The sequence below is a fragment of the Vicugna pacos genome, chromosome 3, assembly GCF_048564905.1.
Source record: "Vicugna pacos chromosome 3, VicPac4, whole genome shotgun sequence".
Taxonomy (NCBI): Eukaryota; Metazoa; Chordata; class Mammalia; order Artiodactyla; family Camelidae; genus Vicugna; species Vicugna pacos.
Window position 1 is genome coordinate 114306929 of NC_132989.1, and position 14051 is coordinate 114320979.

General features: G+C 43.6%; 1 protein-coding gene across 7 annotated transcripts in view; it reads left to right on the forward strand.

Moving 5' to 3' along the window:
• Window positions 1-14051, forward strand: part of SEMA5A (semaphorin 5A) — a 449868-nt gene that overhangs the window by 209972 nt on the left and 225845 nt on the right. For all 7 annotated transcript variants that reach the window (XM_072958863.1, XM_072958862.1, XM_072958865.1 and 4 more), the window contains one exon: window positions 4857-4902. In XM_072958863.1, coding sequence (XP_072814964.1) covers window positions 4857-4902 — 46 coding nt within the window. The remainder of the gene's footprint in view (window positions 1-4856; window positions 4903-14051) is intronic.

The following is a 14051-nucleotide window of genomic DNA, read 5'->3' on the forward strand; positions in this document are numbered from 1 at the left end:
AATAAAAACACTTGAAAAGTATTAGTCAGGAATTTATTGAAATATATCATGATAACAATTATTTCATAAGATGGCAGTGTGTTTACCCAACTCTGTTGCTCATTTCATGTCTCTAAAAAGGGTCGCAGTCTTTTAGGAATTTGTGTCAAACATACTGACAGACTGTACAGTTTAGCTCTTTCATTTCATAAATGAAGAAACTTGGGCACTCTTAAAATAAGTATGGGTAGGCCATTTTAGGAAGAATTCGTGTGAAATAAAGAGGGAGAAAGGAGGCACCAGGTAATTAGCCAGACCCCTAGGATTAACATGTTCCCTTGATGGGGAGACATATGCCACAGTCAGATCACAGCCCCAGAGGTGAGAATCACTTACCCACAGTCAAAAGCTTGTCACTAGTACTGCTAAGATTTGAATTGCCTCAAAATGATTTGTAAAGGTACCTGTGAATGAACATGGCGATGTGAAATAATTGTACTGTAAGAATGATTCCTCTGTGTGTGTGTGTGTGTGTGTGTGTGTGGTGTCAGTTATGTTAGGAAGGGGACATTGGATAACTGATTGGTGAGGCCCTTTGGCACAATGGGATAAAGGACACCAAACTGAGGGGTCTTGTTTCTAATCATAGGACTTTCTCTGAATCCTAATAATCTTGGATAAATCACACTGCATCTCTTAATTTGCAGACATTTCCTCATCTGAAAATTGAGAGGTATATACCCTCTAAAACACAGCCTCACTCCAGAATTCTTGGATTCTATTTTTTTTTTTTTAGGTCAAAAGCAGTTGAGGATAGGTTAAAAATCACCCACATGCATCTCATAAGCCAGAAGATAACAAAGGAAAAGTTCAAATCTTTGGTGCTTTTCCTTCATTAGGGCATTGGGCATAGTGATGGTGGTGGTGGTATCTCATAATTACTGGGTTATTTTTCCTGGTTAGCACACCCCTCCTCTCTGCCCCTTCTGTTCACCTGTTGAATACCTCTGCCATCGTGATTGATTCCTGATGAGTTGGATGTGAGGGCACCAGAGTTCTCAGTTGTCTGGGGAAGGAAGAGTAAAAGGTTGAAATCCACTGGTAGTGACTTGGGGAAAAGAGGGGTGCCTTTACAGACTGTTGGGACTGGAGAGGCAGAAGTGGTCAGCAAAGGTAGATTTGGCTGGGGAGATGTAGACTGACAGTGTGGCATGTTTGTCATCGTAAATCAACGTCTTCCTGCCTTAGTCCACTTGGATGGCTGTGACGAAATGCCACAGACTGGGCAGCTTATAAACACCAGAATTCTCACAGTTCTAGGGGGTGTAAGTCCAAGATCAGGGCGCCAGCCTGGTTGGGTTCTAGTGAGAGTCCTCTTCTAGGCTGAGATGGGCGACTTCTTGCTGTGACCTCACAAGGTGGAAGGATGAAGCCTCTTTTATAAGGGCACTGATCCCACTCATGAGGGCTCCACCCTCATGACCAGGTCACCTGCCAAAGGCCCCACCTCCTGATACCTTTACCTTTGGGGTTTAGGATTTCAACATGTGACTTTTCGGGGGACATGAACATGCCGATGATAGCACTTCCCCGCTGGAAAACACCTGAAAATTGGACCTATGGGTGTGAGAGGATGCTCTCCACACCTCCTGCAACCCTCTCCCCAAGCAGAGAGAAGACTTGGCACTTCTCTCTCTAGCTGTCCTGGCTGTCGCACCACAGAACATCATGGACACTACCACCCTCTTTCCTCAGTGGCATGAATGCACTTCCAGCTCTTCCTTAAGGTATTAGATCTGCCTTTCTAGAATGTTCCCAGAGACAGATATTGTAGTGTGGGCTTGCGTGCGTGTATGTGCGTGGGGCAGGGATGCGGGAGAGAAGAAAAGGAGAGAAAGATGGCCTTGCAGTATCATCAAAGCTCTCAAGTAATTCAGTGAGCACAGTATGAATGGGTTCTTTTATTATGAATATTTACAGAAAAAGTCTTTTTTAAATTTCAGAGTTTTTTTTTAGTTGAAGTATAGTCAGATGACAACTTTGTGTCAATTTCTGGTGTACAACATGCCTACCCAGGCAATAGAAATAAAAGCAAAAGTGAACAAACAGGAACTAATTAAACTTACAAGCTTTTGCACAGCAAAGGAAACCATAAACAAAGCAAAAAGACAACCTATGGAATGGAAGAACGTATTGGCAAGTGATGGTGACTGACAAAAGCTTAATTTCCAGAATATATAAACAGTTCATACAACTGAATAGCAAAAAAACCAAACAACCCAATCCAAAAGTGGACAGAAAACCTAAACAAGGAATTTTCCAATGAAGACATACAAATGGCCAATAGGCACATGAAAAAATGCTCAGTATTGCTATAATCAGAGAGTAGTCTTTCTTAAAAGAGCCAGTGGGTTTGAGAGAGTGTGATGACCTGGTCCCAGAACTAGACAAGATAACAGTGTTGTCTTCTTTCCAAAAATCCCATAGTGCCACCACCATCCCTACTGACAAATGCCCCCAACACCTGAACACAAATAAGTAAGCTTTCTTGTGCCTGTAACCTGCCATTGCTGGAGGCCAGAAATGTGCTTCCCTTCTGTGTGCAATGGAAGATATGCTGAGAATTCCATCCCATCTGGAAATTTTAATATCTTCCATTATCTCCCTAAACGTGACTACTATTAAGTGCTGACAATGGGTCAGATGCCATTCAAAGTGTTTTCCTTTGATTTAAACCTCACCACAACCCCAGGGTGTAAAATGACTATCAGCTCCGTTTTGCAGGTGAAAAGATAGAAGCATAGGGTGCCTAGCTTCCTGCCAGGAGTTGTCTGGTGGTGGATCTTTGGGCTTTGCACAAATATTTGTAACTCCTGGGCAACGCTGCCTCCCATAGTGTAGTGAAGGAGGAGCGGTGACTGCTGGCAGCTTCCTGCAACCAGGAAGCCGGTGATGAAACCAGCATGAGAGTAGGGAGCCCTGATGCTCATGGACGGAGGCACTGAGTGCGCGATGGCCAGTGATGGCACCCAGTGTCGCCTGCAAGCCCCTCATATGGAAGATTCGTCCCTGTGTGTATAGATTCCCAGCTTCTCTTAGAGGAGTTGTTGGCGTTTGTTTCACGTCAGGTGAGAGCTTGGCCGCCCTCCAAAGGCTGGCCAGCCTCCAGGGATGCCTACCTTGGCGGATTGACAACACCTTCCCGTAAGTGCGCTGAGTCCGCGTTTCTCCCTCTTCGGGAAGATGCGCCCATTGGAAACTTTGCTTCTGCGTGGTGCGGGACTAAATAGAAATATTCTGCTACCACATCCCACCCCCTAAATGCATCCTTCATCAGTTCAGGGGAGAGGGCTGTGGTTCATCTGTGATAGAAGAGAGGGGAAGCTTCCCCCCGTGGTTTTGTGTTGGAGGCGCCCTGTGTGGAGCAATGCTTCTGGTGTTGTTTCAGAGGTTAAACTGGAGGTGGAGGAAGAGGGTGAACAGGCCATTATAGTGTTGGAGGAGGTGTTTTTCAGAGTACAGGATGCAGTGTTCCCGTAGTTGGGCACAAATTGTGAGAAACCTAAGTGCCCAGCGGGCGATGCCGGGGACTCATGAGACCACTCTGAACATGATCTGGGTCCCGTTCCTCCCTCCGACAGGACAGTGCGCACACGTGCTACTGGAGAGCAGCCGGTCCCGGCTGGAGTCCTCCCAGTGGTCTCGCTCTCCCCGTCTCTATCCGCACCACAGAGACGTTTCCTGGTTCTCTCAGGGTGCTGCCCTTGGCCTGACCTGGCTGTCACTTGTCCCTTCTGCTGGGACAGCGTGTTCACTTCCAATATCTACACACCTCCCCAGAGAGTGGAAGTCATTTAGTCTTGTTTCTTGCCGGTGTTGGGAGAATGTTATTCTCTCAGTGCCATCGCGATGACTGTGGACCAGCCCCTTATCACGTTACCTTCAGCTTTTTGGAGACCCCTCCCCACACTCACGCAGTCTTAGTGTCTGCTTTCCACCTGATGCCCGTTTCTCCCTGCCATCCTTGTCACACCGAGGCTGACTCTCCTCCATCCATCCCTAGAGTACTGCTCCTGCCACACCAACTTCTCCTCTGCAGGAAGCTAAGGAGGCCTTCGTTCATGAGTTAAATTGGAGGCCAATTCATTGTTTCTAAAAGCTGCAGCAGCAAAGTCTCAGGTGACCATGTGACCGATACCTACCCCGTGCCCGCTTTTACCCCGTGCTCTGCTGGTCTCTGTTGTGTGTCTACTGTTCTTCGCCTTCATTGTTGAAAACCGATCATTTCCTTTTCTCTGATTTCCTGTTTCACGCTTGGGCAGCCAGAGCTGAATCTTTGAAATCCTTGATGACAGACCGACAAGTTCGTACTTCAAAACTTATTACACACTGAATCCATCTAGCAAGGGAGATCACTGTCATATTTAGACCATAGCTGAATTCAAGACCTGGAGGTGTTTCAGTTATAAAATATGGTGAATATAGGTTGATGGGTAAAAATGAAGAATTCATGAAGAATGGTTTCATATCATCTTGCTTAACCTAAACTCAATTTCAGAACCGAATATCCATGTCCTTTTGTCCATTCCATACAGATTGAGAGCCGATTAATAATTTAGACTTCTCTTAGTCACCTACCACCCCCTTATTCCTTAGTTTTCCTGCCTATCTCAAATGTGTGTTTCTGTTAATGTACTGAATGCCTCTTTGAACTCTGAGTTCTAAGCAAAACTGTGTTACACACATTCTTAGCAGGAGAATGCTTTGAAAGCCAAAAATCATTAAGTTTGTTTTTTTCCCTTGTTCTCATAATTTTTATAAACTGTGTTTTTTTGGCTCTATTAAAAATGAAACTGCTCTCTTTTTGTATTTTGTAGAAACTACCTCTTCAGGTTACAGCTTGAGGATCTGTCTCTGATCCAGGTAGGTGCAATTTATTTTTCTCAAGCTTTCATTTTCCGTTCCAATTAGCTCTCTGTTTCAGGGGATGAAGACAGATGTATGTGAAGGTATAAATCAGGTCAGGGCAAGGGTTCCTCTCCTCAGCGGATCAGGCTGCAGGATGCTTGGCTACCCTATTTGATATGAGGCCTCATCTGCTTTAATTCCCAATTGGCTCTCTTCCTACTGTGTGGCCTCCCTTCCTTTTTTGGGGGTACCATTCTGATTTACTCTTCATCAAATGATGGGTAATTCAAAGGACGTTTCCTCCATGTCAGGGAGTGGCCTTTTCCCCCTAGTTAGAATAATCATTGATTATGTTGTTTAATGCATCTAGCTGTCATAGGCTTGTAAAAATCAACCCCCTTGGAAAAGCATCTTTGTTTCTGCTTCATTATTTATAATTAAATAAGTATGACTATATGGATTAACAACCACATACAACAAAGAATTAGTGATGATAGATAAAAATGCATTTTACCTACTTCTGTTTTGGGGGGTTTGGAGGAGGAGCCTGAGATCCTTATGCCTGGATAGAGTATCTGTTTTAGTGGCAGATCTGAACCACAAAGGCCCACTTTACCCTTTCAGTCTTTCAGAAGGATCTGATAGCCAGAGTCTCCTTGGAGAAGCAGAGGATCATGGCCCTCTTCACCAAAACTCTGAAACTCCCCATGGTGTATGCCAGGATCCTTTGGCTGTGTGTAGTTTGGAAAAAGTTCTTTAATCACCCTCGTGCTAGAGTTCTAAGAAGTGACTGGAGAGAAGTTTATATTATTTTCTTTTCTTTGTGATGCTGGTATCATGAACATTCAGACAACTTTAGAGCTAGGGTCTCATGTTAGATCTGTGTTTTGTTTACTGGCGTGTTAAATTAAGCCAGTCTCCCAGGAAAGCTAATATACTGATAAAGCACTTTGGAAACCAATAGATCTGGACTTGTTAGGTAGCTCCATGACTTCCAGCAATTGCAGGTTTCCTCATCTGTGAAACGGCCACAAAACACTACCAACCCCACACTGTTGTTGCTGGAATTAAATAAAGTAGGGCATGCATGCACAAAAGATAAGGTGTAATGATTTTGCAGCAAATATTAACTGCTTTTGTTTTTTAAAAGTGATCACAATAAATAATCGCTTTTTATTGTAATCATTTCATCACACTGGGCAATTAATTGTCTTTCCACTGCAATGCAGTATATAACTGAGGTTTTATATGAGTTGATCATTGGTAAAATTTTGATGGCATTCATAAGAAATCAGAATGACCAGCAATTTAACCAAAATACCATTTTAAAGCTCTGATTTTAAAATTATCTTTTATAAAATGTATAGATCATTCAATAGAAGGGATTATGCCCATTTTGATTCTCATGGTATAATATATTATTTGATATATTGTGTGTGCTAAAAAAGTGAAATGTATAGGGGTGTGTGTGTGTGTGTGCACGCATGCCCATGTACATATTCATTGATTTCCTGGTTTCCTAGCTCTCTTGGCTGAGAGGGTCTAGAAGCATTGTCATTCCAATAGCCATGAGCACACTTAAAACCAAGTACTTGGTTTCTAAATTTAAATCGCCACTAAAAGGGACCAAGGCTTCTTGGAGAAGTAGCTGATTCCAGCACCTGGGTAGCAAAAGTCCCAGATAAGCTTGGAAGATTTGTTTTTTTCAGAAACTGAGGAACTATTCCAAAAATAATAAGAGCAGGTTCGAAGGACATAGGATCCAGCTTGAAGTGAGCTCACTGAAGAAATCTGGGACACTTCTATTTTTAAAATAAATAGCAATAGTGTCAGATTATAACACACTGAATAAACTCAAAATCCATGAGTATATACTGACTTAAAAGTAAATGAATGAATAAACAGGTGAGACAAAAGGGACTAGTCTCCTTTACTCTAAAATGTCAACTGATAAATATTGAAGGATGATTTAATTTGAAAATTCTAATTTGGCAACCATCACACTGAAAACTGATCCAGGCCAAAAAAAAATCAATGGATGCTAAATTTCTGGGTGAGAGTTTGATGATGATGAAGATATTTATATAGAGTCTCAAAGTATTTACCTATAAGATACATATTAATTACAACAGGAAAACTTGTGACTTGATGATGAAGAAACTTGGCCAGAACTATGCTAACTGACTAGTTAAAAGTAGTTTCATTAGTAATGGGGCAAAGAGCTGGTATAAACTTCCTGATCAGATGCTCTGACAAGGCTGCAGCAAGATTTTCATCATATTACGGCCAAAAAGTTATAACCAACTTCATCATGAGGAACCATCACACAAACCCAAACTGAGGGACATCCTACAAAACACCGACCTCTAGTCTCCAAAAATTACTGAGTCATGAAAGGTGTAAAAAGAAAGAAGACCTATCGCATCACAAAGGAGAAAAACAGACTCGGTGATTACATGAAACACCCGATCCAAATTGCACATTGGAACAGAAAATATTTTTTTGTGTTATAAAGGACAACTGGCAGAATTTTGATGTCTGTAGAGAAGGTATAAGAAATGTGTTAATATTAATGTCCTGATTTTGATAAATGTAATGTGCTTATGAAGGAGAATGTCCTTGTTCTTCCGACAAACCTTCTGAGATAATAGGGGTGAAGGGCATTGTTTCTGAAACTTATTCTGAAATGATTTTTAAAACTACTATATGTGTATGTATCTATATGTGTCTATCTATCTATCTATCTATATATAGATACACACATATACCTACATGCATACACACATGCATACACACAAAGAGAAAGAATGATAAAGCAAATGTGACAAAAATGTTAATGAGAAATAGTCTAGGAATCTAGGTGAAATGTTTAAGAGAGTCCATTGCACTTTCCTTGCAATTTTTCTTGATTTTATTTCAAGATAAGTAGACATAAAAAATCGGGAGATGCATTTGTGTTATTGTGTGTATGATGTTATTTTAGGGGCAAGGAAACTCCCTGTAGTTTTCCCGCTGTTGCTTCTCATTCTCATGACAACCTTTTAGTGGAAATCAGGTTGAGGTTATTGATGGAATTGAAGTGTTCTTGCTGAGGTATGGAATCCCGTCACTGCTGTTAAGGGGGAGCATAGTGGGCTGGTGTGGGGCCGAGCAGGGAGACAACCAGCCCCAACAACAGACATCAAACATGCTGGTGCCCTCGGTACACACAGCGCTACTCCTCCCACGTTTCTTGGCTGTGTACGGGGCGCGGGAGCCTACTGATCACTCAGCGTGGAGAGAGAGAGAGCTGGGAATTTCTCAGGACAGACTGTTTTTTCATACATGTCTCCAGTAAAGTTGTCCTTTTGATTTCTGTGACTGTTTTATTTTAAGTTAAGTGACTCTTCCCAAGGGTACCAAAGAAGACTAGGCACACTGATAAAGAAAGGGTAACCAGCGTTGTAAGTGACACTGCCCAGTAAAAACGCCCTGTGAGCCACGTGGGTAGTTGAAGACGATCTGGTGGTCACATGGAAACAAGTACAAAGAAACAGGAGAAATTATTTTTAATAATATATTTTACTTAACTCATTATAGCCAAGAAGGCATCATTTTAACATGCAACCATCGCAAAAACTCAGTAAGAAACGTTCCATCCCTTTTTTAATTGTATTAGTCCTCAGAATCGGGTGTGTCCTTCGCTCACAGAGCACGTGTGCATCTGAGGGCTCAGTGGGGCTGCCGCCGCCCAGCTGGACGGTGCACTTACAGACCAGGAGGAGAGGGAGCATTTAAGACGTGTCTGCCTTCAGTTATGTTGCAGAAGCATTATTTTCTCCAGGGACCATAGGAATTAATCTGGATGCGTTAGGCTAATAATTTTCTCCTTTTCTCTTTCTTCAGAGATAGAAAATTATTATTTAAACATGGGAATATGAGGAAACTGAGACCAGGGAGGATAAGCAGTTTGCAAAAGGAGACAATCAGACTGAGAATCAGGGACAGCCCTTCTTTCACCCCAGCCAAGGCTTCGTTTGCTCTCAGCCCTCTGTGCTGGATGCAGGTCCACCTCCTGGGGGTGGCTTGAGTTGTTTGCGTTCCTCCCCATCACCTTGGGGCCCTTCCCGGTGTCCGTAACGCCCAGCTGTGCATAGCTTCCCAGATGAGAGGCTAATCCCCAACTTCAGTGTCTATTCCTGTCCTCTCTCTCATGAACACTTTTACCCCGTCTTCTTCTCCATCTAGAAGACTTTCAATCCTCGGGTCTCACTGTAACTGTCACCTTCTTGTAACCCACCCTGAATCTGTTTGGGCTGGTGGCCCTCCGATGCATTCATAGCCTCAGCCTTTATTTCTGATGAGCATCTGTTGTCTCAGATTGAAGTTCAGTCTGTGCTGTGATGGGCATTTTATTTCCTGGTCTCCTCAGTATTAGATTAGAGTCGCTCATTAGATCAGGTTACCTGGCAGGTGGTAGACTCCAGACAAATGTCTGTGGAAGCTTTAACCCCTTAATATTGAATAATATGCTTTCTCTGCAACTTTCTAAAACTTACCCTTAGCAGGGTGTGGGTAAATGTCATATTTTTGTTCCTAAATTCAAGAGAAGGAAAGTCTCGCAACGCAGAGACTAGAGCAATGAGGGATGCTTGTTGAAAGAGGCATCTGGAAACGTGCCTCGCATACTCTCATACTCTCATTCCACAGGAAGATTCTAGGACATTAAAGGTGATTCCGGACCCTGGCCCATTCCTTTCTTGCCAGGACCAGTACCAGTCACCTGTCTGCCCCCGCATTCAACGTGCTGGTTTATGCAGAGAAGCAGCACAGTTCCGGCCATAGCAGGGTACCCCTTAGTGCAACCTCTCCGTTTCCTCCTCCTCACCCCGAGGTGGTCCCCACACGGTGGCTTGGCGATCCCAGTGTGTGTTGTTTAGTGAGAGGAGAAGGGGGAAGTTTGGGAGTTGGGCTCTGTGGAACCGTCCTGAAATCCACTAATGAGAAAAATGAACCTTCATGAAGTGGCTTTAGGATGAGAAAACTAACCTCAAGCACAGATTGCCTGACTTGCCTGATCTTGACCACAGTCTGGAAGTGGAATCAACAGAATCCCAATTCAGAGTTCTTCCCCCCTTTTCCTCCCTGATAAATCTGAGACATCACTAAAGCAGTAAAGATATGAACAAGGACTAGGCTGGGGCCCACGATGACTGTTATTCTGAGGGAACGTTGTCTGTTTGAGGTTAAGTCTCTTAGCATCACCGCAGGAACATTCACATATAAATAGGGCTCGAGGTAAAATGGCTCTGTTTGGAATATTTGTGATGGTTTTCCAAATGGACATACCTTAGCGCATGACAGTGAAAGACCAAGAATTGCTTTTAATTTAGGGAAACAAAACCTGACTGGAGAATCGAGTATTAACATGACATCACTTGTAAGGCATCTTCCCACTCGGAGGCTGTGATCAGTTTCCTCACAGCTCACCAGGTGCTGGAATTTAGCCGTCACATCTTGAAAACCAGTCGTTTTCAGCCTCAGTGACAGAGGACGCGGGGTTTTACCATTAGGCGTGTCTCCTACTTCTTGTCATAGTAACAAATTCGACTCTTCAGCCTCACTTTTCTTCCTGCCTTGATCACAGCAGTTATTTTGTAAGGACAAAGCTTTTTGGAAAATATAAAAATGCAGCTGGCTTCAAGACGAATTGGCCACATTTGCCCGTCTGGGGTTGTGCGTGGGTTGGCCCCAGGTGACGTGCGTTGAGCACCGTTCTAAGAACACAGAGACAGCGGCTCAATTACCCTCCATGTCTGCCTAACATTCTTTTGGCAAACAGCACAAAATCCGTTTTTGTATTGCTTTGTTACTGAGGGAAAGGAATTCACAGCCTGTTTCTCACTCACAACTGCTGGAATAAGCAGAAAAATTGAAAGCTATGTTCCAATTTGCCACCTGCCTCTCTATGGTTTCTAAATTGAAAACTGTTCAGTCTCCGACGACCTGGTCAATATTGGTAGAGAATTCTCTCGAAAGTTAAGGTAAATGTTAACTTTGTTTCTTGTATATTTGGGTTTGGGGAATTGAGTTTCAACTCCAGTCAATTTCTGGACCAGTGTTTCTCAGCTAGAGGCTGTTTTACCTGCTGGGAACATCTGGTCGTCACCACTGGAGGGGGAAACTGCTACTGACATCTTGTGGGTAGAGACCAGGGACACTGCTCAACCTTCTGCAAGGCGCAGGACGGCCTCTCCCTGCTCGACAAAGAATTCCCTGGCTCTGAATGGTATCTGCACCAATGCTGAGAAACCCTATGTTAGATTGTCACTGCCTCAGCTTCCACGTGTTTTGAAGAAGCCACGTTTTGAGTCTGTAATTTTAACATCACTGAGTTGAATCTGGAAGATCTTTGATGTGCCTGGGGACTCTTCCTCTTTAGACGTTTTCATATATTTAACCAAACACATGAACCCTCAGTGGCCATCTCTAAAGAAGCTCCTGGGATTCTTGAGTTTAAATTGCTTCTTTTTATTAATATGAAATTAGATTTAAAAATAAATGGAGTCAATTTGTAATACCAGTACCCTCTCTAATGGGCCATAACAATTTGATATCACTACCCTCTGTGGGAATCCTTCTGTATAATTTAAAGAATGATATATTAATTAATAATGTAGAATAACTATTCAAATGAGATATTCACATTGATTAATTTTTAAAATCTTGTTTTATATTTATATTGGACAAGGAGAGATTGTCTCCCGTGTAGTCCTCAAAAATCATGATTCTAAACTTTATTTCTTTTTTGCCTTCCCTTATTAAATACGTCCTTGAAATCATAGTGTAGGAGTGGCAGGGATCTTAGAGATTGAAGAGCTTAGAGATCTTTATTAAAACCTTTCGGGCTTAGAAAACTAAGACTTGTCGATCATAGTTACAGTTTTATTGGAACACAGCCATGCCCACATATTTGCATATGGCCAGCCCACGGTCACAGAAATAAATCTTATTGGCGCATGGACACATCCATCCCTTTGGATATTGCCTATGGCTGCCACATCCACTGGGTTGACCAGTTGTAACAGAGACCGTCTGGGTTACAAAGCCTAAAGTATTTACTATCTGACCCTTTAAGAAAAAGCTTGTCCCCTGTTACGGTACCTATTACATTCCGAGTTCTTACCCAGTGTTTCCTGGGTTGGATGGGTGAGCACAGTACGATGCAGTGTAATTCTCTGTTTCGGTTTTTGCTTTTTTCAGACAGTGCTTGCTTGGTGTGCTTGACTCCCTGTGCAATCATTTCGTGGCCTCACTGGACTGTGACCCGTAGGCTGGGAGCCAATAGTGTAACTGTTCATCTCCAGATTCTTGGCTCTTACTTCTGCTCCCTTGATGAAGATTTCCTGTTAAGAGCTACTATATCTACCTATTTATTCAGAATAAACACATTTACTTTCCTTTTCTCATAACTTCCTGGAGGATTTATAGTTGCTGATGTATATTTTATACAGATGAGGACTAAGATTTTACTAGTTTTAGAGAATATTAGTAGAGTTGAATTAGTGCTGTTAACAACAGCCCTTCACTCTCAGCAGCTAAACACACACGCAGGAGCCTTATTTCTTCCGTACATGGCCACTGTCCAGCACGGTGGCTGCGGGGGTCTCTGTTCTGTGGTGCCATCTTGGAGCCTGAGGCATTCTGTCTGCGTGCCTCCACCCTCAACCCGTGCCCCCCGGGGCAGCATGGAGAGAGTGGAGCATCATGCAGAGGAGACTGCAGGGGCCATGCCACGAAGCGGTGCACCTCCCTTCTGCCCCGATTCCAGGGGCCATCTCTAGGTCACATGGTCTCAACCGCCTGCAGGGAGGCTGGGAAGTAGGGTTAGTCTGCATACCCTGCAAGAGGCAGAAAACCTGGGCATTCAGACATCAGTAGGCATTAGCATTAGCATGGTAGGCGTTCTCCCAGATGGTGCTGGAGAAGCAAGATTGGCACTTAAGGATGTGCTTAACTGTTCCTGTTGTCTGCCCGCACCCCCACCCCCCCGCCCGCCATCCCAGTAATTCTCATTTTCTACTACACAAACGGATTTATTCACGCTTCTATTATTTCTGTAAATAACAAAGCAGGGATACTTTGAACAAACCACTTAACCTCTTTGGACCTCAATTTTCTTCGCGGTGCGTCTGGAGAGGAGAGTCCAGAAGAAGAGCAGACAGGATTATCCCCGCAGTCCCTCAGCATTAAAATCTTAATGTGCGCCGTCCTTCTGTTTACTCTTCCTCCTGTCACCGCTTACATGACTCCTGGATTCCTCCTTCTTTAAGGAGAACTTTCCCCATAATTGGAAACTGGGCATCGAGCTCATTCGATGTAACTTTAATGACCTCGTTTGTCATAAGATAATGCTGACAACAACAGCAGTGACGGCAGACGGCATTCTGTGCCCTTACTCTGTTCTCAGTCCTTCACATACATCATCGTGTTCTTGTTTTCTCAGTAGCACCAAGGTGTAGGTGTTATTTTCAGTATTTTACAGCGGAGGCATTGAAGCTTGGAGAGTTTATGTCATTTAGCCAAGATCACCTAACTGGTATGTGGCAGAGCTGGGATTTGGACCTGAGCATGCTGGACCCCAGAGGACAGTCTCTTAATCACTAATGTGCTACTTCGTTGCACTCATTAGCACTGACTGAGGTACCACTTAGGGTTGACAACTGGCTTACAGTGAATATAACTGTGAATTTATAATTATAATTTGTAACTGGAGTTTAAGTCGGGCTCCCTGGAAGGCTGACCTAGGGATTCATAAGCTTGTACTTTATTGAGGGTAAGTTCTCAGCAGGTCAGGGCTGAGGCATAGGGCAGAAAGGCACTAGACAAGCATTTGCTCTCAGCTGGAGTTCAGCATCAGCCTGATCCCAGGGGGGCTCTGCAGCATGAACAGAATTTCAGTTGATCCCTTTTGTAGCAAGGGGTGATGATTTATATCCAGTTCCTCCCTTGTTCCTTCAGTCATCAGCAGCAAGTTTTTAAGTTTGGTGGGGTGTGGTGAATATCCTGGCAGAGTGGCTCTCATTGGCCAAGAGCAGTTCTCCAGAGAAGGGGGCAGCCTGGGTCAGTGTCAGCCAACACTGACTGCAGCCAGAGGAAAGTGCACTGTGTTGTTAAGGGGACTT